The sequence below is a fragment of the Chionomys nivalis genome, chromosome 1 (assembly GCF_950005125.1).
Source record: "Chionomys nivalis chromosome 1, mChiNiv1.1, whole genome shotgun sequence".
Lineage (NCBI taxonomy): Eukaryota > Metazoa > Chordata > Mammalia > Rodentia > Cricetidae > Chionomys > Chionomys nivalis.
Window position 1 is genome coordinate 107640112 of NC_080086.1, and position 22457 is coordinate 107662568.

Genomic DNA, 22457 nt, shown 5'->3' on the forward strand with positions numbered 1-22457 from the left:
AAGCTCCAAGCCAGTCAGAGCCACACAGTGAAACCCTGTCTGAAAAAGAACATTTATATAGGGACTATACACTACCCTCACATTCCCACAGAAGCCTAGAGGGGTACCAGCCCAGACAGGCTTGCCATGATGGAGACCGGCTGTCTTTCAAAACATCTGAACTGTTCTTCCCAAGTGTCTTAACTAGGGCAAGAAATTCTGGTCATGAAAATGATTCTGGGCCGCTGCTGGCTATTCTGTAAGAAACAGTTCAAGTTCAGAAGAGTCAGTCTACTTCAAAGGGGAACTCTCACAGGCAGTACGGCTGCAGGAGATCAACAGTGCTGTCTCCCTCCCTGACTCTGCTTGAACTGGTGCTGGTGAAAGCAGAGTTTCCCCTCCCAATTCCCCAGGGGCATCTCCCCTGTCTTACTTTTTGAAAGTATGATTTTCTTGACACACACCTGCTGCCCTCTCTCATGCCAGCTGGGACAGAAAAGACTTCTGCCAAAGACAGAGGCCAACATACAGTCCTTGGGGTCCTGCTGTGCTGCTGTAGGTAGGAGCAGCCAGCAGAGGCAGGAGGGGCGCAAACTCCCAATTTCAAGACTTATTTCTATAGCTGAACAAAGCGTTTGCTTTTTGCTCTGTATTTTGCAGAGACTTTTGCGTTAGGCTTTCTGAGTTCAAACCCCTGCCTTGTCACATTCTGTGGACACAAGTTCCTTAAAGACATCTGGGCCTCAGTTATCTTACCTTTAAAATATGAGAATTCTTTTTCTATCAAAGATGGATAGCCCACCAAGGGTCATTATTCCATGAAAATCCCATGTCTTCCTGTTTATCCAACCCTGAGACCACAGATATTCGTCATCCTTGAATCTTTATCATGCCCTTGTCTGTTGCACAGATCACGAATTAACCAGTGCATCATGCTATGAGGTCTAAGTCCCAGCAGCAGGGCTTTCTTAATCATCTATCCTTAATCTGTGACATACCTTCTAATAACATGGTGGTTAGTTTTATTTATTTTTGATTTATTTATAAATGTTTTGCTTGCATGTTTGTGCATCACATGTGAGCATATCCACAAAAGTCAGAAGAGGACACCGGATCCCCCAGAACTGGAGTTTTGGATGGTTGTGAACTACCAAGTGGCTGCTGGGAACCGTACCTGGGTCCTCAGAAAGAACAAGTGCTCTTAACTGCTGCACCACCTTTCCAGCTCCGTGATGGTTAATTTTAACTGTCATCTTTTTTTTTAATTTTTTTTTATTTATTAAAGATTTCTGCCTCCTCCCTGCCATCGCCTCCCATTTCCCTACCCCTTCCCTGATCAAGTCCCCCTCCCTCGTCAGCCCAAAGAGCAATCAGGGTTCCCTGCCCTGTGCGAAGACCAATGACCACCCATCTCCATCCAGGTCTTGTAAGGTGAGCATCCAAACTGCCTAGGCTCCCACAAAGTCAGTACGTGCAGTAGGATCAAAAACCCATTGCCATTGTTCTTGAGTTCTTAGTAGTCCTCATTGTCCGCTATGTTCTGCGAGTCCGGTTTTATCCCATGCTTTTTCAGACCCCGGCCAGCTGGCCTTGGTGAGTTCCCGATAGAACAACCCCATTGTCTCAGTGTGTGGGTGCACCCTTCGTGGTCCTGAGTTCCTTGCTCGTGCTCTCTCTCCTTCTGCTCCTGATTTGGACCTTGAGATTTCAGTCCGGTGCTCCAATGTGGGTCTCTGTCTCTGTCTCCTTTCATCGCCTGATGAAGTTTAACTGTCATCTTAACACAACCTAGAATTACCTAGGAAGAGGGAATCAATGAGAAATTGTCTAGATTAGGCTGGCCTGTGGCCTGTCTGTGGGGAACTGTCTAGATTACATTAATTCAAATAAGGTCTGCTCTTGTGGGTGGCACCATTCCCTAGGCAAGGAAGTGTACAGAGGGGGCTGAGCATCAGTAAGAACGCATGTATTCACGTCTTGCTGTTTCAAGGTTTAAGTTTCTGTCCTGTCCAGCTCTGTTGTCCCTGTGATGGGTTTTAACATGGAACTGCGAGCCAAATAAACCCATTCTGCATTTAAGTTGCCGTTGCTAGAGTATTTTACCACAGCAAGGAAAGCGGGACAGCATAACTGTTACGGTTGTGGATATGCTTTTTTGTTTATTTGCTCGAAACAAGATTTCTCTGTGTAGCTTTTTGGGTCCCTGTCCTGGAACTCGCTCTGTAGACCACGTTGGCCTCGAAACTCACAGAGATCCTCCTGCCTCCCGAGTGCTGGGTTTAAAGGCGTGCGCCACTACGGCCCGACTTGTGGATAGGCTTTTATCTGCGGTTTGGAGAGCCGAGCGTCCCGCCCTGACCCCGGGGTCCTCTGTTTGAATCTTCAGCTGAGCCCAGAGTTGTTTAGACAATCATGCTTTTCGGTTTGCATTTGTTTTCACTCCTGTGAAATAAGAATAGCTGGATCTACCAGCCTCCCGTGTTGGTACCGAAAGTCCAAGCACAGCCTAAGGGTGCCAGGTCAGGTGATGCTCCAGGAGGCGAGGATGCCCCGCCCAACAGAGATCCGGACCCGCCACTGCTTGGTCTCGGAGGTTTTGGTTTCCACCTGAGACCGATCAAACGCTGCTCTCGGCCCCGCCCTCCATACAGCCCCGCCCACAAACGGTCCGGGCTCGGCCCCGCCAGACCGCCCCCTCTTGCGCAGCTCGCGGAAGCCGCTGTAGACATGGTGCAGGCCTGGTACATGGACGAGTCCACCGCCGATCCGCGGATGCCCCACCGCGCGCACCCGGACCGCCCGGTGGGCCTGGAGCAGCTGCGCACGCTCGGAGTGCTCTATTGGAAGGTACGGGTGCGGGCTGGAGCACCGCGCCCCTGCGCATGTGGTGAGGGGCGTGTGGCGCCGCGCATGCTCGGCACGTCCCTACCTCGCTCTCTTTTAACTACAGGGTTTTGGGCCTGCTTTCTTCGTGGCACGCGTCCGCGCTCACAGCTAGTGTTAGCAAACGCAACAACGCCACCTGCTAGTCACGTGGTAGCGTCACGGGTGACGCAGTTCCAACACGAGAGGACCGCAGATATCGTGGGGGGCTGGTGGCGCTAGCCTGTCTGCACTGGTGTGGTCAAACTGAAATGCAAACCTGCTGGCTGGGCGGTGGTGGCGCACGCCTTTAATCCCAGCACTCGGGAGGCAGAGGCAGGCGGATCTCTGTGAGTTCGAGACCAGCCTGGTCTACAAGAGCTAGTTCCAGGACAGGCTCCAAAACCACAGGGAAACCCTGTCTCGAAAAGTCAAAAAAAAAAAAAAAAAAAAAAAAAACCCTGCTGGCTTAAAGGCCTGCTTGCCTGAGGAACTTTGCAGAGTCGTGTCCCTTAAAACCATGGAGGCCTGGGGATGGAGAGATTGCTCAGCTAAGAGCACTGACTGCTTTTCCAGGTCCTGAGTTCAATTCCTAGCAACCTCATGGTGGCTCACAACCATCTATAATGGGATCTGATGCCCTCTTTCGGCCTGCAGGCATACATGCAGACAGAGCACTCAGTAAAAAACCAACCAACAAACAAAAAACCCCATGGTGTGACCACAGCAGAAGTAAGGAGCTGTGGACCCAGCAGAGCTGATGCTCAGGTTGGCCACGCGAAGGTGGGGACGATGCTGAAATCCATCTCTTCCAGGATATTTTTGGGCTAGGAAGCAGGTGAAAGGGGACTGGAAAAGACTATCCGGTATGCACATGCTCAGTCAAGGCTCCCCATTGGACGCATGCCCAGAAAATGATGAGGTTGATGCACTGATGCACTTTTGGCCTCTTGAATCAAAAGGTCACTCGTTCGATACCAGCTCGGGTACGGGGGGGGGGGTGGTTTCAAAAAACACAGCCTTCCCAGTTTCTGAGATGTAATCTAGGCATCAGGAGCCTGCACACTCGCCTGGCGATTTCCAAAATTAGTGACTTTTAGTTAACTGAAGCCACATCACCTAAGTCAAGCAGTGGCTCCGAGGGGCCAGGTTTGCTCAGCGAGGCCTCTGGCACTCCTGTTGAGGGAAGGAGTTAGTCCTCCCTCCCCCTGCAGAAGTTGCTAGGGAAAGCGGCAGAGCAGGGTGACCCGAAGGCTCTTCTCCTGACCGACCACACAGTTGGATTGAGAGAACACTGTGTTAGTCCGCTCCGGCAGTCCTCAGGGATACCTTAGACTAGGAGGCAAACTCAAGACTTAGCACATAACCAGATAATCTGTAAACAGCAAACTGGTTGCACCGTTGAAACTGAAACTGGATCAGGTGTCTGGTGAAGGCCAGTTAAGAGCCGCGCGCGGACGGCTTACACAGCCCCCTTGAAGCACTCTGAGACCACTCAGCTCATTCAGGAGCTGTCGTGACCCCACCAGGAGGCTCACCTTTACATTGTCTTGTGGTTGATGAGGTTTCCACACTGGGATTAGGAAGGAGCACATTCAGCACCGAAACTGGCATTACATATGTCGTTCTCCAATCTTGCTAAAAAGAATATATTAGGGTTGGAGAGGTGGTTTGGCGCCAAGAGCACAGGTTCCATTGCCATTGGCTCACAATTACCTGTAACTCCAGTCCCAGCCGATCTCATGTTCTTCCCTGGCCTTTGTGGACACTAGGGCCAAGAGTGGTACACAGACATACATGCATGCAAAACACCCAAACACATAAAATATATTGATGCCTGTGTGTTGCTGTGTTGTTCTGTGATGATGATAAAATGTGCACTTCTTTGCAAAATAAAAACTAAGCGTCACTAAGTTCAGTGACAGTAGTTTCATGTAGGATTTCAGACTGGTTCTTCCAGGAGCCTTTGGAGAACATGTCAGGAAAAGGGCGTCAGTCCTTGGATTTGGACTTTAAAGAATAGGTAGGATTGTAATAAATGAAAATTGTGAGCAGGAATTTGAGGTATGGGACCCTGGCATGAACTGGTGTATGTATTTTTCTCTTTTTTGAGATGGAGTTTTACTGTGTAGTCCGGGCTAGCCCCCAACTCACAACTCTCGCCTGCATTCTGAGTAGCTAGAATTACAGTCATGAGCCATCACAACACTTTCCAGTATTTTTTTTTTTTTAATTTTTTTCATTTCCCTGCTATGGGATCCAGTAATTTTTTTTAAAAAGATTTTATTTATTATGTATAGTGTTCTGCCTACATGTGTGCCTGCAGGCCAAAAGAGGGCACCAGATCTCATTACAGATGGTTGTGAGCCAGCATGTGGGTGCTGGGAATTGCATTGGTGGTGCCTGCTGGTAAGTCTGTGTGAGGGTGTCAGATCTTGGAGTTACAGACAGTTGTTAGGTGCCCTGTGGGCGCTGGGATTTGAACCCAGTCCATTGGGAAAGCAGTGCCCTTAACTGCTGAACCATCTTTCCAGACCCAACTTTTCAGTATTTTTTAAAGAGTGATAAGGGGTTCTTTTTTAGCTTAGAATCTAGCTTTCTTTAACAATAGAGGGTGATGCAAACAGAAGTAGGAAAGTCAAATGGGACCGGAGGACAACAGCTCTCTCAGTCCACCTTGATGAACCTGAGGGCACGGAAAGTGGGCTGACCACCGAGAGCCTGGTAAGACTGCAGGGACGATGGCAGAGTGGTCACGCACACCGAGGGGCCTGTGTTTAGCAGGTATGAGGGATAAGAACTTCATCCGGAAAGGCAGAAGAGAGGACCCAGCACGCAGGCTGGCAGGAGGGGGCGGAACTCAAGCAGAGCAGGGGTTTCCACCTGACGCTGTGGAGAATGGACCGCCCATCAAAAGAGGAGGTGGAGGGCGGGGCTAGGACTGGCAAAGAATAGACGATGCTCTGTTTGGGCGATCCAGCCGCAGGTCTAGAAGGAGCACATTGCTATGGTTTGTTCATATAGGGCTGGGGAGCAGACCTAGCGCCTCGTGCCCTCCTAGGCAAGCATCGTACCAGAGAGCCAAACTCCCAGCTCACTTGCTACACATCCTTGTGCTAAGGCGACATCCGTTTTGCTAATACATATATAGCTCGATGCCGACAAGCATGAGAATGATCCAGAACTGGAAAAGATCCGGAAGGAGAGGAACTACTCCTGGATGGACATCATCACCATATGCAAAGATACACTTCCCAATTATGAGGAGAAGGTGAGCAGACCCCGCTTGGAGAGAATCATCACCCTACTGCCTGTTCACACAAGGCTTTCCATTTTGTGTGGTTTCGGGGCAGCAGAATGATGTCCTCATAGTATAGCTGGGCGAGGGCCTCCCTTTCAGCTCTTTTGAGGGGCCTGACTCTGGCGGCGGTTTATCCCTTACGTGTGGTAGATCCACCAGTGACGCGTGGATCAACCTGGGGATTTCTCCGTGGCATTCCCAGTTCTGCACCTGCCTCTTCCCTAATCTTGAATGTGTTCCTGGGAGCTCAGGGGCAGTGTCTTCAGGGTGCCTGACCACTTCACTGGGGCCATTTGAATTTAATGGCGTAGAGTTATTCAGAATGTCCTCACAGAGCTGGAGTGTGTAGTCACAGCACTTGGAAGAAGAGTAGCAGAAGTTCAAGGTCATTTTGCTACATAGCAAGTTGAAGGCCAGCCTAGGTTAGCTACATGAAACGCTGTCTCACTTTGCTCCTTCTGCTCTTAGGGCTCTGGGGATTAAATTCAAGACGTAAGTCTTGGTGGCAGGTGCCTTGACCCACTGTCATCTCCCCGGCTCAGACCCTGGTACTTTTAGTAGCATGACCCATTTACTGTCGCCTGGCCGTAAGGGCTGGGGCTGCCTGACAGCTTCACTCTATGTTAGATCAAGATGTTCTTCGAGGAGCATCTGCACCTGGACGAGGAGATCCGCTATATCCTGGAGGGCAGTGGGTACTTCGATGTCAGGGACAAGGAGGACAAGTGGATCCGGATTTCCATGGAGAAGGGGGACATGATCACGCTCCCTGCTGGCATCTATCACCGCTTCACGCTGGATGAGAAGGTGAGAGGGTGCTGTGCTGTGGTCCGGCCTGTACGTAGACATCACAGGCGACCACGGTGGCCCACTAGCTATGTTGTGCGAGGCCCATTGTCACAGCTCTCCCAGAGAGAGCTAGTGGAGCCCCTGGCTAGGGAGCCTGGCACAGCATTAATCCACATGGCTTTAGTCAAGGGAGCGGATATCTTCAGGAGAGAGACCCACACCTCCACTGAGGGGGGAGCCTGCACGGGTCACTGATGTAGGGGCCGGTGGTTCTAATGCACCTGTAGGGTGGGGACATTCATTTGGGGACCCCAGTGGTCGTGTCCTGTCTTGACCTCCCCAGTGTTGGGATTATAGATGTTTACCACCAAACCTTGTTCCCCTGGTGCTGTGGATAGCGCTGAGGGGCTTGTGCATGCTGGACAGACAGTCCACCAACTGAGTTACACCCCCAGCCTGAGTTAATTAAAATTTTTTTTTTATTTTTAAATTATGGGTATGTCTGTTGGGGTAGGTGCATGAGTACTGGTTCCTGCAGAATCCAGAAAAGGGAGTTGGGTCTCCTGGAACTGGAGTTGGTGCTAGGAACTGAACTTGGGCCCCCTCCAAGGGTATATGCATTCTTAACTAGTGAACCATCTCTCTAGCCTTCCAAATTAATAGTAAATGCACATGGTTTAAAGTTCACAATTATGAGCCGGGTATGGTGCTGTACGCCTTTAATCCCAGCACTCGGGAGGTAGAGGCAGGTGGGTCTCTGTGAGTTTGAGCCTAGCCTGATCTACAAAATGAATTTCCAGTACAGTCAGGGCTACACAGAGAAACCCTGTCTAAAAAAACAAACAAAAATTCAGAATTATGAAGCCAGTCTGGGTGGCATGTGCCTGTCACCTCAGCATTTGGGAGGTTCGGACAGGAGGATCAGGACTTCAAGATCATCCTCAGCTACTTACCAGGTTTTGAGGATAGACTGGGTAAAATGAAACCCTGTATCTAAAAGAAAAATTAAGAATTGTGAGATTGTAACATGAGGGCAGGCTTGGGGTTTCTGTCGTGCCCAGTTCCTGCAGCCTTTTAACCCCAAAGAAAATCACACAGAGGACTCCATAAGCTATAAACTGATTGGCCCATTAGCTCAGACTTTGTATTAGCTCTTATAACTTATATTAACCCATTATTCTGATCTGTGTTAGCCACATGGCTTGGTACCTTTTTCTGCCGGGCAGGTCACATCCTGCTTCTTCAGTGTCTGGACAGGACTGTGTGAAGAGCTTTCTTCTTCCCAGAATACTCTTGTTCTCATTGACCCGCTTCTACTTCCTGTCTGGTTGTCCTGCTTATACTTCCTACCTGGCTACTGGCCAATCAGCGTTTATTTAAAACATAATTGACAGAATATAGACAGTGTCTCACACCATGAGATGGATACAAGGTGTTCATGAATGGTGTTTTCTCTCCTGTTCCTCGGGGCCCCAGTTCTATCCCTGAAGGGCTCTAGTGGCTACATTTCTGTAGTTCATTTAGATCAGTGGTTTCTGACTCCCCTAATGCTGCGACCCTTTAATACAGTTCCTCATGTTGTGATGACCCCAACTATAAAATTATTTCATTGCTACATCATAACCATAATTTTGCTACTGTTATGAATCGTCATGTAGATGTCTGGTAGGCAAAATATTAAATATTAAACCTTAAAAGGGTTGCTAGCCACAGGCTGAGACTGTTTCACAGGGTGTTTGCCTATTCAGAGTTACAGTCCTTTCTTTCCTCCTTTTATCCCAGAGGTAGAGTGGGCCCAGCATTTTACTTTTTCCACTTAGTGTGCTTTGGGGTGCGTAAGGTGCCCCACCTCTTGTTCACAGCCTCACTGTCAGACATGTCTGATTTATTTTACCATGGTTTACCTACTGCATGGGGAGTCCCTAATGGTGAGCTTATTTCCATTGTTTGTGGCTGTCAGGAGTTCTGTGAGAACACATATTTGTCATTTCTACCCGGGTGTGTTTATTTCTAGAATGAAAATGAGGCTGCATGGAAAATGAATTTCCGGTTTAGCTGAGTGCTGATACATTTTTCTCTTACCAGCTAGTAGGAGGGACCTGGTGCTGGTCCTTAGAAATTAGTGCTGGGGGCTGGGGTGGGCAACGAGGGTGGGCGGAGTCGGAACCTGTTTCTGCTCTGGTGTGGACCAGGGGGAGGAGCTGCAGATACTTTTGCTGCCCAGAAGTGGCCACACCCCTTGCGCAAAGGTTGAAAGGAGTCCAGTGCTAAGTGAATAAGCCAGCTTCAAGGGGTGCCTCGATGGTTCCCATGGAGATGAGTAGAAATATCCAATAAGATGTGGGGCTTGTTTTCTAGAATTACGTGAAGGCCATGCGGCTGTTTGTGGGCGAACCAGTGTGGACACCGTACAACCGTCCGGCCGACCATTTCGATGCCCGGGTACAGTACGTGAGGTTTTTGGAAGGAAGAGCATAGCGGTGCTGCCCGAAGAGGTTCTGGCTGTGGTCACCTGTGGGAAAGTTGCTCACCACTCTGCTTTCTTAGGAGGAGTTGATCCTAGGCTAGCTAGCTCTCCTTGGCAAGATTGTCAGATCAGCTTCTTTTTAATCAAAGCATCACTAAAAGTGATTTTTACATGGAAGCCACAAAAATGTGAACAAATGACCTTAATTTTTCCTAACTCTGTCAAGACCTAGAGGTGTGGGAGCCCTGGCTTGGTGTGTGCATTCATGCACAGTAGATCTTCGTGTCCCAGAAGGTCCTTTTGTAGGTGTCTATTGGACTGTGAAGCTATGCCCTTTGGAAGGGGGCGGTTATACCCAGTACAACTAACCAGAAGGAAGATGTTTTTCTCCCTCATCAGTCTTTGGGTGATTGCTTCAAACTAAAGCAGCTACCTTTAATTGTATGCTCATGGTAATAATTGTATTACACTTATGGGAATATATGGTATTTTACTTGGTTCATTAAAGCCTCTTGCTAGATTCCTTATATGATTTTATATGTGCATAGTTAATTTCTACATCAGGGCAATGATGTAGAAATCTACATCTGTGATTTCAGGTTTTTTTTACAATCAAGAATCAAAAGAAGCAATGCATCATTTCCCTACTCAAGTGCCTTGGGGCTGAACTGATACAATTTAGATGTAGAACACTAACCTAGCACATGCAGGGCCCTGGGCGTGAACCCCAGCACCTCAAATAAAGAATAATTATGCTGAAATGTGTTTATGTGTCATGTGTTACAATTCCAGAAAACCCCAGAATCTGCTGTAGAAGGACAGGCTGTTCTCTAAGCGATTGCTCTCAGTGTGAGGATGTCCGTTACCTTCATCACCGTGCTGGATTTGGGGACTTGCTTCTGCCATGCAGGGGAGCTTGAGCCCCAGCTTCAGAACTCAGATGTGTACAAGCAGCACATCCTTTGCTCTCTCTCTGGAGCTCCTGTCTGTGAGTAAGGGCTGATCTGCTACCTTTTGTCTACCAATTATTGTTCGTTTTTTAAGACTATTATTCCATAGCAGTGGTTGACCTGGAACTGGATATGATGTAGATGAGGCTAGCCTCAAACTCATATAGATCCTCCAGCTCTTGCCTTCTGAGTGCTGAGATTAAAGATGTATGTATGCCACAATGCCTGGCTCTAATTAAAAAAAAATTATGTTTGAGTGCTTAGCCTGGGTGTGTGTGTGTGTGCATGTGTGTGTGTTGCCCATCAAAGTCAGAAGAGGGTGTCAAATCTGCTAGGACTGAAGTTACAGCTGGTTGTCAGCAGCCATATGGATGTTGGGAATTGAACCTGGGTCCTCTGCAAGAGCAGCAATCACTCTTAACTACTGAGCCATCTCTCCTGCCACATTTTTGTTGTGGTTGTTTTAAGTTTTTCTTTCTTTGTGGTAGGATCTTTCATATCCTGGGCTGGTCTCAAATTCCTTATGTAGCCGAGGATGACTTTGAGAATGTAGGGATGGCCTTGACGTCCTGATCTTGCTTATACTTCCTCAGTGCTGGGGTTGTAGGCATCTGCCACTATCTCTGCTTTCTACAGTGCTGGGGATGGAGCCCCGGGGCTTCACACATGCTGAGCAGGCAGTGTACCAACCAGACCTCAGCCCCAGCCCCTGCCTTCCTGTTCTCGGCAGGCTGGGCTTGCTCTTATGGCCTCTTCCTGCCTCCTGTCCTGAGTGCCGATTACAGGGGTTTGCTACCACTTCCTTCATTTTCATTTTTTCTGGTCTTTTCCCTGTCCACTGTGAATGGCTTTGTTCCTGTTAAAAACTGAATTATGTCTTCTACTGTGTCCTACACTCCAACACATTTTGGGTCTGAGCCATGACTTCACAGACTGGGGGAAGATAACAGAATTCTGTCAGTACACCTAAGTGAGGTAACAGTTTCTTAGCTCTGCCAGAGTATCACCACCAGTTTTTTTTTTTTGACAGGGTTACTCTGTGTACCCTTGGCTGTCCTGGAACTCATTCTGTAGACCAGGCTGGCCTGGAAATCACAGAGATCGCCTGCCTCTGCCTCCCAAGTGCCACCGCCTGGCCTCACTTTTGTTTAAAAAAAAAAAAACAAACCAAAAACCAAAACAAAAAACACAAATGGTTTTATTGAGGTATTATAGACATATAATGCATTTGAATTGTCTAAATTTTTTTTTTTAGATAGAGTCTCACTGTGCAGCTCTTGCTGGCCTGGAACTCACTGTGTAGACCAGGCTGGCTTCTAACTCATGGAGGTCTGCCTCTCGAATGCTGAGATGAAAGGCATGTAGCACTGTGCCTGGTTCTGTTTTTAATTTGGACCCAACATAGCCACATCGTATACCCCAGTCAGGGTGATGACCACAGCCACATCATATATCCCGGTCAGAGTGATGTAGAATGATTCAACAGCCAGAAACCGCTTGTCTTCTGTCCCTCTGGTCTCTACGGTCTCATTCTGGAATCCGGTACTTGTTTTTTCCTTGCTTTCTTGGTTTTGGCAGAAATCAGGGCCTCACAAGCTTTTGAGAACTACCCCAGTCTGGGCTCCTCGTTTCCATAATACAGCTTCAGCATCGAAAGATGGTGGAGCCTTTGGCTTATGCTGGGCTGAATTGGCTGCAAAGAGCCAGGCCTCTGTTGGGTGTCCTGAGAGCCCCGTGGATTGGTGCTGGGCTGATCACACAGCTGGATAAAAGCATGTCTCACCCCTGGTAGACATGGAAAGTGGGAGGGTTGATGGTAGGAATTTGCCAGTGTTAGGATTTTGAGCCTTTTCTAGCAATAGAATTCAGAATATCTCGATGAACAGCTAGGTGAGGAGTGTTGGGGGCCATCGGAGTAGGTGGAATGGCGGAGTGGCCGGATGATGGTGGGTGGGTAGGTGGATGCGCTGGATTGATGAGGGGGTGGGTGGCTGGAGTGGGTGAAGAGGAAAATGGGGTGAGTTGATTAGCAGGTGTTTGGAGGGAGATGGATCTGATTCTTGTTCAGATGTGTGAGCAGGAGCAATCATTTTCCTGAAAGGTTTTCTTTTAGAAAGTGCACCATGTAAAAGGTTTCAGAACCTCAAATAATTTTATGGATTACACAGTTAACATGTACACAGAGAGACAGTCAGACAGACAGACAGACAGTGCTGGTCCAATGCTTTTGGCTCCCAATTGCTCTGAAGCCTTGAAATCTTTCAGTGGGCTGCAGGATTGTAGGATATTAGCGTGGTAGCAGAATCCAGAACTTCCTCATTTTATGTACACCCCCCACCCCCCGTGCCACAACAAAAATAAGAAAAACAAAATGCTGTGGATTTTGCTTGGTGGTTTCCTCTGAGTAGAACCTGAGCCATCTGTATCTTAGCTAAGGTTTCCTACTCTGCTCACAGCTCCAGAGTGCTGTGGACAGAAATGTGTGCCCTGTGTGGGTCGTGGTGGACAGGCTGTGTGCCCCGTGTGGCCTTTGGTGGACAGGCTGTGTGCCCCGTGTGGCCTTTGGTGGACAGGCTGTGTGCCCCGTGTGGCCTTTGGTGGACAGGCTGTGTGTCCCGTGTGGCCTTTGGTGGACAGGCTGTGTGCCCCGTGTGGCTTTTGGTGGACAGGCTGTGTGCCCTGTATGGCCTTTGGTGGACAGGCTGTGTGTCCCGTGTGGCCTTTGGTGGACAGAATGTGTGCCCTGTGTGGGTTGTGGTGGACAGGCTGTGTGTCCCATGTGGCCTTTGGTGGACAAGCTGTGTGTCCCGTGTGGCCTTTGGTGGACAGGCTGTGTGCCCCGTGTGGCTTTTGGTGGACAGGCTGTGTGCCCCGTGTGGCCTGTGATGGATAGACTGTCCACCCCATATGGCTTGTGGTAGACAGGCTGTGTGGCACTGTAGCACTGTGGCGTTGCTGCTTTGATGGTAATCAGTGTGGGCTGCAGACACATGGACATTGACATGATGATAGCATTGGACATTCTGAGATATACAGGTCTTTATGGGTCAGTGAGGTTGATGACGGTCATCCCACTGTTTGGTAGTTCTAGGTGTGTGCCATACCCGAAGGGAGCCCATCGGTATGAGTCCAGCTTAACCTGCAGCAATGTAGCCTGCCTTTAGGTCATAACCAATAAAGTCAGCTCTTCCCATCAGCCCTTGTTACACCGGGGACAGTATCTCATGCATAGAACTGATTCCCAGCGGGTGGTATTGAGTGACTGGATCATTTGGGTTCTAGGCACGCTCATGAATTAGTGATCATTGATAGACAGTTTGCAGTGTGGAGATTGGACCCAGAGCCTTCCACATGCGGTCTGCCTCCCAGCTGTGTACCCAACCCACCTTTGTCATCGTTTTTGTGGGTTCCATGTGCTTGTCTGTGGCAACTGTTACAGAAATCTCTGTCTCAAGCTCACACTCCTGCCTGGCGAAGGACAGATTGATGCAATCAGTGACCAGCCTCAATGCCATCAGTGGTCTGCCTGGCCATTTCCACTTCGCTCAGCCTGGCCACTCACTCATTAATCCCGACGACTCCCAGGCGTCCTGGCATAATTGATTATTGTTTCTCTAGGAGTACAGAGAAGTGTCATCGTTCAAGGACACAGGGCTGGGGACAGAGACATTTCCAGAGGCCTGCCCTACTGCCCCTCCCCCTTCCTCAGAGCAGGGACATAGTGGCTTCATCTAGGACAGTGATACTAGTGGCTGTGTCTGCTCCTCACTCCATGAACTACCATGCACTGGCTAAGGGGAGGCACGGCTCTACCATGCACTGGCTAAGGGGAGGTACTGCAGGCTCGTTGGCGCCTGCGTTGGACACTCAGGAGCTTCCAGGGCTGGGAATAGTAAGGTCCTTTCTTCCAGGGCTGGGAATGGTAAGGTCCTTCCTTCCAGGGCTGGGAATGGTAAGGTCCTTCCTTCCAGGGCTGGGAATGGTAAGGTCCTTCCTTCCAGGGCTGGGGATGGTAAGGTCCTTCCTTCCAGGGCTGGGGATGGTAAGGTCCTTCCTTCCAGGCTCCAGACAGGGAACAGGATGGGCAACAGGACAAGTCCTGTAAAGAGCAGAGCCAGGAGCACAGGTGAGTGGGTGCAGCCTTGCTCCTCCTAGGAGCTCAGTGGATTATGTGCGGCTGTAACTGGAAGTGATGTGGCTGGACTTCAGGTTCAGGGTGTCTTGGGGTGTCTAAAGAAACCCCACAGACCAAGAGACTTAAATAACAACTTCATGTGACAACACTGTAGGCTGGCGCCTGGGACAGCCGTCAGCATCCGTGTCACAGGGTTGGACTGGTGCCTAAGACAGCCATCAGCATCCATGTCACAGGGTTGGGCTTCCTGGAGTCACCTTCCAACTGTCTTCCACTGTATGTGAGCACTTCATTCCTCCTGGACTAGGCCCCAGCTTTATACAGGGTCTTATTTAATTTTAATTAGCACTGGGCAACAAGGACTTCAATGCATGGACACTGTGGAGACTCGTCCTAACAATGGAGGGTGAACTTTCCAGGCCTGGGAAGCAGCAGACAAAGGCCCTGGGGAAGGACCAGAGCTGAAGGCCCATGTTGCTGGGACAGTGGGGGGGGGGGGGGGGATAGGCCTGAGTGGAAGCCAACTGTATGGGCCTTATAATTTGCTGTGTGGGAGAATTGTCTGTATTCTGTCAATCATGTTATAAATAAATGCTGATTGGCCAGACAGGAAATATGGGCGGGAAAATCAGATAGGAAGTAGAAATGACGTAATGAGAACAGGAGAATTCTGGGAAGGAGGAAGTTAATTCCTCCCACTCCTGCCCAGACCACCGAAGCAGCAGGATGTGATCTGTCTCACTGAAAAAAGGTGGCTAACATAGATCAGAAAAATGGGTTAATCAAGATATGAGAGCCAGTGAGAGGCTAGAGCTAATGGGCCAATCAGCTTTATAACTTATAGAGATCTCTGTGTGATTTTTCTTTAGGGCTAAACAGTTGTGGGGTACTGGGTGGGACAGAAACCCAAACAAGCAGGCCTGACCCTCCATGTTACAATTTGCTATATAGCAGAGGCTTGGGACTGCCTCCAAGGTGGAACCTGGGGAGCTCAGGGGCAGAGACGGCTGTGGGTAGGACAAGACCAGTTAAGATGTGGTCCACGCTGGGTGTGGTAGCTTATGCCTGTAATCCCAGCACTCCGGAGGCTGAGGTGGGAGGATCCAGATTTCCATGTCTGCCTGGTTTTACCTACACAGCAAAATACTATGTAGGAGAAGGTAAGTTGGGAAGGGGTGTGGGAGGTGAGCTGTGAAGGGGTGTGGGAGAAGGTGAGCTGGGAAGGGGTGTGGGAGGTGAGCTGGGAAGGGGTGTGGGAGAAGGTGAGCTGGGAAGGGGTGTGGGAGGTGAGCTGGGAAAGGGCTGAACTATGCCTCCTGGAGGAACACAAGACCCCCATAACTTACTGTGTTCACTGGCCCCTCCTCACGGTTACATAGTAGGAGTGACAGCTGGGGAAGGAGGCTGGCCCGCTGAGCTGCCTCTGAGTTCTACAGGGGCTGCAGAGACACAGCTTTTCAGAGTCACCACCGAGGTTGGGTGGGATCCTCTTCAGTACCTCTGGGTGTCCATGCTCCTATGAGTGACCCCCCCTTCCCCTCCTGAATTCTGAATTCACTGCTTCTCTAAGTTAGCCTTGGGTAGGCGGTGCCTGCCCATGTCTCCCCAGGAAGCCACACAAGAGCTTTATCTTCTCATTTTATTACAACAGTGAACACACATGGGGCTTTGCTTTGTCCCACAGACATTCTGTTTATGGAGCTGAGCTGGAACTAGGCCGAAGTTGTGTTCTGTTGCACCCCAAGGTTGTGTACTCTGCTTTTAAAGCGAGTGTTTTCCCATGAATGGGGAAAGCTGGGTACCCAAAGCTGTTTCCAGGTGCTTTACATTTCTCAAAGTGGAAAAAGTAGACAAGCGTTAAGCACACGTCCTGACTTCCAGGCACACAGGGATGCATAGACGCTACGCCTGGCCTGAGATGGTTCTTGTCCCCGCTGTGTTCTGAGTATGCTGATGGCTCGCAACCCATCCCAGGCCATCCAGGGTGGCTTGTCAGGCCAGAAGTGAGCAAAGGGATGCTTCGGCTTGGGATGTGTGGAAGGAAGACAACTGTAATCATTTAGGCCTACAGTGAGAACAGGCACTAATATACATCTGTACATATGTAATATATACATTCTGTGAGTATTCAGAAGTGATACATGAGCAGGTTAACTTCCAGGAATAAACCAAAGGAACCCACAGTGTATTGTGTTTCCTGCCCCTGAAATGCTATCACAGAGTCCACCTTCGTCAACAGGCAGTACTGTAGGAACTGCACGGTAGGCAGGACGGTGGGTGTGCGAGGAGCCCCAGCTCAAGGCAGGCTCCTACCCACCCATCACATGCGTTTACTGATCCATCTGCTCGAGTGTCTGCTGGGTACAGAGACCTGGTTGGGAACTAGGCCAGCTTGAGGCACTGTGTGTTGAAGCTGTCCCCTTCTTTGCTGGCGACGGCCTCAAGCAGGCTCTGCTTCTTCTGCATGCTCCTTGAGGACTCCAGCTCATACATGGTGGTCAGGTTGAAGAGCACACTCTCATGCAGGTAGTGCTTGGGATCCTGCTGCACCATGGCCTCCAGCTGCCGCAGCGAGTCCTTAAGCTTGCCCAGGTAAAGCAGACACACAGCAGCATTGTTGTTGGCCTGCAGGAAAGGACATGTGCTTAGGGTGACATTGCCTGCTGTTGCTGCTCCCTGGTCCCCATGTCTCACCAGCCCCTTTATGGACCTCTCTAGCTATCGGAGGCCAGGCTAGCTCAGAGCAGAAATCTGGGTTTGCTGGTCTGCAAAAGGTAGAGGGGCCTGTAGGGTACCAAGACTTACCACTGCGTTTGTTGGGTCCATCTTCAAGATCTCTGTGAAGAACTTGTGAGCTTCTGCAAAGTTATTCTGGCCGAGGTACAGAAAGGCTCTGTAATGCACACACAGGTAAAGCGGTGAGCGCAGGCAAGCCAAGGGCTCTCTCCAGCCAGGGCCAGGTTCACAGGTCCCATGGGAATAAGGGGCACACATGCCAGAGTGAGTCGTGTGCTCTCAGGTGGAGGCAGTGGCTTTACCACTGAGTGAAACATCAGACTCACTAGCAAGTCAGCCGCCCAGGTTCCAGTCCAGACACTAAAGCTCCAACCAAGGTCACTTCCTGTCATATAAACTGAGCCCTGCTCCATGTTCACTTTCTGGACCTGGTTAGAAGGGTGGGCAGGTCTGTCCTGAAGACTGCACTCATGATCTTCTGATACATGACTGGTTAGAAGGGTGGGCAGGTCTGTCCTGATGACAGCACTCATGATCTTCTGATACATGACTCCTGAAAGCCAGTCTGAGACCCAGGCTGGCAGGAGCCCGATGGCGGGCATCACACACGGGGGAGTCTCTACTGAAAACAAGTGGGCTCTATAGAGCAGGGTTCCTTCAGATTGGTTCTTAGGACTAAGGAGCAGGGCTGTGATTCTAGAAGCCTGAGGCTCCTGGATCTCAGTACTGAGGACAGGGACAGGTGGGAGAAAGACACAGTCCAAACTGTGGGCCAATGAGATGACTCAGCAGGTTAAGGTTAAATCACCAGTTGTCCTTCAAACCCCGAGTCTAGTCCCCGGAGCTCACAGGTGTCAGAGCCAACTCTCCACAGTGGTCCCCTGAGCTCAGCACACTAAATAAATCATTGAAAGATATTTACCTGTTCATTAAAACCATTATTTTACCCTGTAGTCCATCCAACTTCTGCGTCACTTTCTCAACGTCTTGAAAATACTTTTCAGCTGTTTTTATGTCTCCAATCTGCTTGGACAAAGTTCCACAGTCAGTTTAGCTGACAAGTTCAAAGACGTATAAATGTAAAGTCACAGTATTGTGTCAGACTAGGAAGTCCCCGTGTGTCACCCAGGGGACCTCAGAGCCCACCCAGTGAGCAGAGGACATTTAAGACAGAGTCTCAGGTTGGTGCTCAGTAAAAAACCAAAGCAACCCAAAGTGTCTGGTGCTTTTTGTCCCCATCAGGGAATTATGTTAATGTGAACACCTGTCTCAAATCTTATGACTTGGCAGCTGAGTCCCCAAGAATAAATTCCGGCATAGCATTATGTAAAAACAAACTCTTGGAATAACACAAGATGCCCAGGTCAACTTCTGGGATATTTCTGCCTGGTGACAGAGTAGATACCAATTTTCCAATTTCAAAGTAATATTTTAACTAAATAACAGAGAATAATACTTTGATACTATTATAAACATAAAGGAGCAAACCCACACATATACCTTGTAAGGAAATCATTAGTCCCTCAAACAAGGCAGGGCCCCTCAGGATAGACACCAGGGAGATGAGAGAAATTCATACTCGTGGGCACCTGGAGGCCTGGTCCTGGTTCTCCACCAGTGATGGGGGAGTGTCAGGATACAGAGCTAAGATGTCCAGGCATCATCCATGCCCTTCGTTTGCCTTAAGAGTAGGAAGGGAAATCACCGGGTGGTGATGGCGCAGGCCTTTAATCCCAGCACTCGGGAGGCAGAGGCAGGTGGATCTCTGAGTTTGAGGCCAGCTTGGTGCAGGTCAGGCTCCAAAGCTACAGAAACCCTGTCTCAAAAAACTAAAAACTTAAAAAAAAATATGAAGGGAAAGCAATGCTCCACTCAGCTTGGACAAGCGGAAGAAAAGAAAGGGTTTTGCTGCACACACTGGTAATGGGCAGACAATGTCCCACGTGTTCACAGTCTACCTGAAGTACACTCCAAAAGTCCCACACAATATCATCTTTTGACCACACTGTACATTATTATATAATGTACATAAGAGACATTCTGTTTGTCTCTTAATGCCTGGAGGAGGCCTGAGTGATTGAGCTGCATGAATTCTCGATTTTGGTGAAGTCCAGTATATGTACTAGAAGGCTTGTTTGAGGTGTCTCAGCCTGGTGGCTCTCCCCTTTGACAGCACCTTATCTCTGAGAACACACTTGGGTTGACCTCTGTCTTATGTGGGGAGTGCCTTGGGGAGTAGATCATCAGCTACCTACCTGCAGGCCTGTTTCTGGACTAGAGTGAGGCCCGGGTAAGTCTCTCCAGAATGACTCTAGAGTACACTGGGCAGGGCAGCTTGGTGGAGAGAGCCTGAGGTCCTACCCTGGGGAAGCTCTGCTCCACCCTGTAGGAGGGTGTAATGGACAGTTAGTCAGTACTGTATCCACAGTGGCCCGAGGCCTGGGGCGGGGCAAGTGGAAGGGGCCCTGTCTAGCATGGGCTCTTGGTACCCGCTGAGCTGGGGAGGAGGGGCAGCTCTGGTTAAGACACTCCGGCCTTCCCACTGATGGTCTTCAATAGACACCCCATTTGCTATTTGTCCTTATAGTCATTTCTAGTCACTCAACAGCTCAAAAAACAAAAAACGTTTTTGCATTTCCTGGGGTGGGGTTGACAGCTTTTCAAGCTGGAGGCCATTCCTTTCTAAGCAGTTTTCTGGAGGTCTGACTGCTGGTTAGTGAGCTGCAAGAACACAACACAGACATGATGTCTAGGACACGTCAGGGTGTACGGCCACCACCCGTCAGGCATCCTAGGGCCACTGTGTACCACTCTTCCCCACCTGCTCCTCGTGGCTGCAGTTCCAACTGCTGCCGGCCCTGCCATGTTGAGGCCTCTCCCGCTCCTCCCCCCTGTGTCCCAGCATTCACTCCCTGGCTCCCTGCAGTCTGGGGTCTCCCTCATGGTCTGCCACCTTCCTGGTTCTCCAGCCAACTCTGATAGTCATGGGTCTCCTGCGTTCAAGTCACGTGGTCAGAGGATCCCCTTGCCCTGGACAGCAGTGCAGCGGCATCCTTTGGCTATCGCACCTCCATGGTGGTTCAAAAGCTACCTTGCTGTGATGATCTCCTAAGGCCCACGTGAAAAGACCTGGAGGGGCGGAGTGTGAGCCAGAGAGAAGTGACTTCAAAGGACAAATGCTGAAGACACCCAGAGACTGGATGACTCTGCTCTGCCTCTGGACTGTCTGAGATGCTCCCGGACACAGGCGAATGGGCTTCCTCAATGTGAAATCCCTCTCATGGCCAATTCCCTCCCACTAGCCACTGTCCACCTGCTCTCTGAGCAGAAGGCACACATGGTCTATAGGATGCTGTGTGTGACAGTGACATCCACAGGCCTGAGAGTTTCAGATATGCAGATGCCACTTGGCCTCTCTCAGGGCTGGCAGGGAATGCGAGCAGGAGGCAGTCACGCCTGTGGGGACCCGCATAGGCACGAAGAGTTCCCTCATATCTGGGAACGAAATCAAAAACAAGGCCTTTATTGCGCTGGACGCCTGAACTGGGTTTCCAGCTGTTACATGAATGGCACACAGTCTACAGAGGTGACCCTGTGCTCACAGCCAGACTGGCTCTACGCCTCTCTGAAAGAATGAAGGCCATTCTGCAGAATAAAACAGCCTGAAGAATTACAACAGAAGGCCTGTGGCCAGGAGACCTCGGAGAGGCTGGAGAGGGGTGTGCACCTCTGGGGCACTCATATTTGTCAAAGTTGTGTTCCTCTGTGGTCCAGCAATTGTGGGGGTGATAAAATAGGGGGCTCGCCTATTCTTAGGTCACACAGCATTTTAGAGAAACCTTAAAAACAAATTTAAATGTAAGGGTGGAGCCAATGGAGAAGGTGCTTACCAATATCCAAGTTCACCTGTGTGAGATTATTGAGGGGCCTGCTGTCTGTCATTTACTCCATCGTGGTTGCTGTGGTCCATTCCTGATGCTTTCCCCACAGGCCTCTGCACATTTGTTTACTAAACTGCTTCTATTCCAACTCTTCAGCATTGTAATGGAAAGTGCCTTGCCTTGTTTGGAGCGGTGTCTGATTCTCCATTTCTCTGGTGTACTTTCCCAGACTCAGGAGCCAGGAATGGCCTCTGAGAACATTTGAGTGTGTCCACACTTGGTTTTACACACTCACACAGACATGGCTGTAGAAGGGCTCGCTCTCCTCACCCATCACAATGGGATGACCAGGTATTTTAAGCCTGACCATGTTGTGCTGATGAGAATCCAAGTCAGCTGGTGTGGGAGGTCCTTCTGTCTATGTGTTGCTTGTATTGGTTAATGAATAAAAAAACTGTCTTGAGCCTATAGCAGAGCAGAGGTAGGCAGGGAAAACTAAACTGAGTGCTGGGAGAAAGATGCAGAAACTTTGCTGGTAGGCCACAACTTTGTGGTGATGCACAGATTAATGGAGATGGGTTAAATTAAGATGTAAGAGTTAGCAAATAAGAAGCTAGAGCTAATGGGCCAAGCAGTGATTTAAATAATACAGTTTCTGTGTGGTTATTTTGGTTCTGGGCAGCCACCTTACAACAGTCGGCTGCTGCTCTTTCTCACTGAAGACTGGCCAGTTACTCCTGTGCACTAAGGGTAAGAGAGTGGGTACACAAGACCAGATGCCAGCACCACACTGTTTGCGGGTCAAAGTCAACAGTGCCCAGGAATCCTGGCCTTGAAGATCTAACCTACCTGGGCTCTGATGCCTTGGCCCGGGGGATATTGCAGCTCTTGCCTGGAGCAACATGTCTGGAGGACTGTGGCTCTCCTCTGTCTTGGATCCCGAGATGGAACACTGGCCTGCAGCAGTGCCCTGGGCTGAGCAACCCAGCCCTGCTACATAGCAAATCTACTGTCCCTAGGTTTTGCCCCTTTTTTATCTGCTGAGCAAATATCCCCTCTTTTCTCCCCAGGGCAGCCTGGGCTTTCAGCATCCGTGAGCCAAGACTCTCCTCTGATTTGCAGCTGGAATTCAAGATAGAGCAAGGGCTCCCTTTTCCATTCTCCTCGCTTTCACTCAGCATTCATCAGCTCAGCTCAGTAGTGAAGTTGGTCTCATCTGGAAATGTTTACCCTTTCTGATGCTCCATGGCTTTCACTGTGGAGATGTGGTCCATGAGGGACGCACATCCTTGGGGCTGTCCCGACCCCCAAACTATCAAATTTCAGTGTTCCCTCTTGTGTCCTGGGTCGTCCAGGC

General features: G+C 49.7%; 2 protein-coding genes across 2 annotated transcripts in view; one reads left to right on the top strand and one right to left on the bottom strand.

The window, feature by feature from the left end:
• Window positions 1–2659: 2659 nt before the first annotated feature.
• Window positions 2660–10153, top strand: Adi1 (acireductone dioxygenase 1). Its single transcript, XM_057764025.1, has 4 exons — window positions 2660–2826; window positions 5993–6112; window positions 6770–6949; window positions 9290–10153. Exons 1-4 carry the CDS (start codon window positions 2707–2709, stop codon window positions 9407–9409), a joined length of 540 nt encoding a protein of 179 aa, XP_057620008.1. The 5' UTR covers window positions 2660–2706; the 3' UTR covers window positions 9410–10153.
• Window positions 10154–16150: 5997 nt separating this feature from the next.
• The window catches only part of Trappc12 (trafficking protein particle complex subunit 12), a 64074-nt gene continuing 57767 nt past the window's right edge, over window positions 16151–22457 (bottom strand). The window contains exons 10-12 of the mRNA XM_057778469.1: window positions 18142–18242; window positions 17289–17376; window positions 16151–17108 (exon numbers count right to left, since the gene is read on the bottom strand). Coding sequence (XP_057634452.1) covers window positions 16866–17108; window positions 17289–17376; window positions 18142–18242 — 432 coding nt within the window. The 3' untranslated portion in view covers window positions 16151–16865. The remainder of the gene's footprint in view (window positions 17109–17288; window positions 17377–18141; window positions 18243–22457) is intronic.

What these genes read in the sequence shown, in the direction of transcription:
- Adi1 (XM_057764025.1), top strand. Translation starts at nt 2,707, where the DNA reads ATGGTGCAGGCCTGGTACATGGACGAGTCCACCGCCGATCCGCGGATG. An exon ending in TCGGAGTGCTCTATTGGAAG is followed by an intron (nt 2,827 to 5,992) that starts GTACGGGTGCGG and finishes ATACATATATAG; the next exon opens with CTCGATGCCGACAAGCATGA. An exon ending in TTCCCAATTATGAGGAGAAG is followed by an intron (nt 6,113 to 6,769) that starts GTGAGCAGACCC and finishes ACTCTATGTTAG; the next exon opens with ATCAAGATGTTCTTCGAGGA.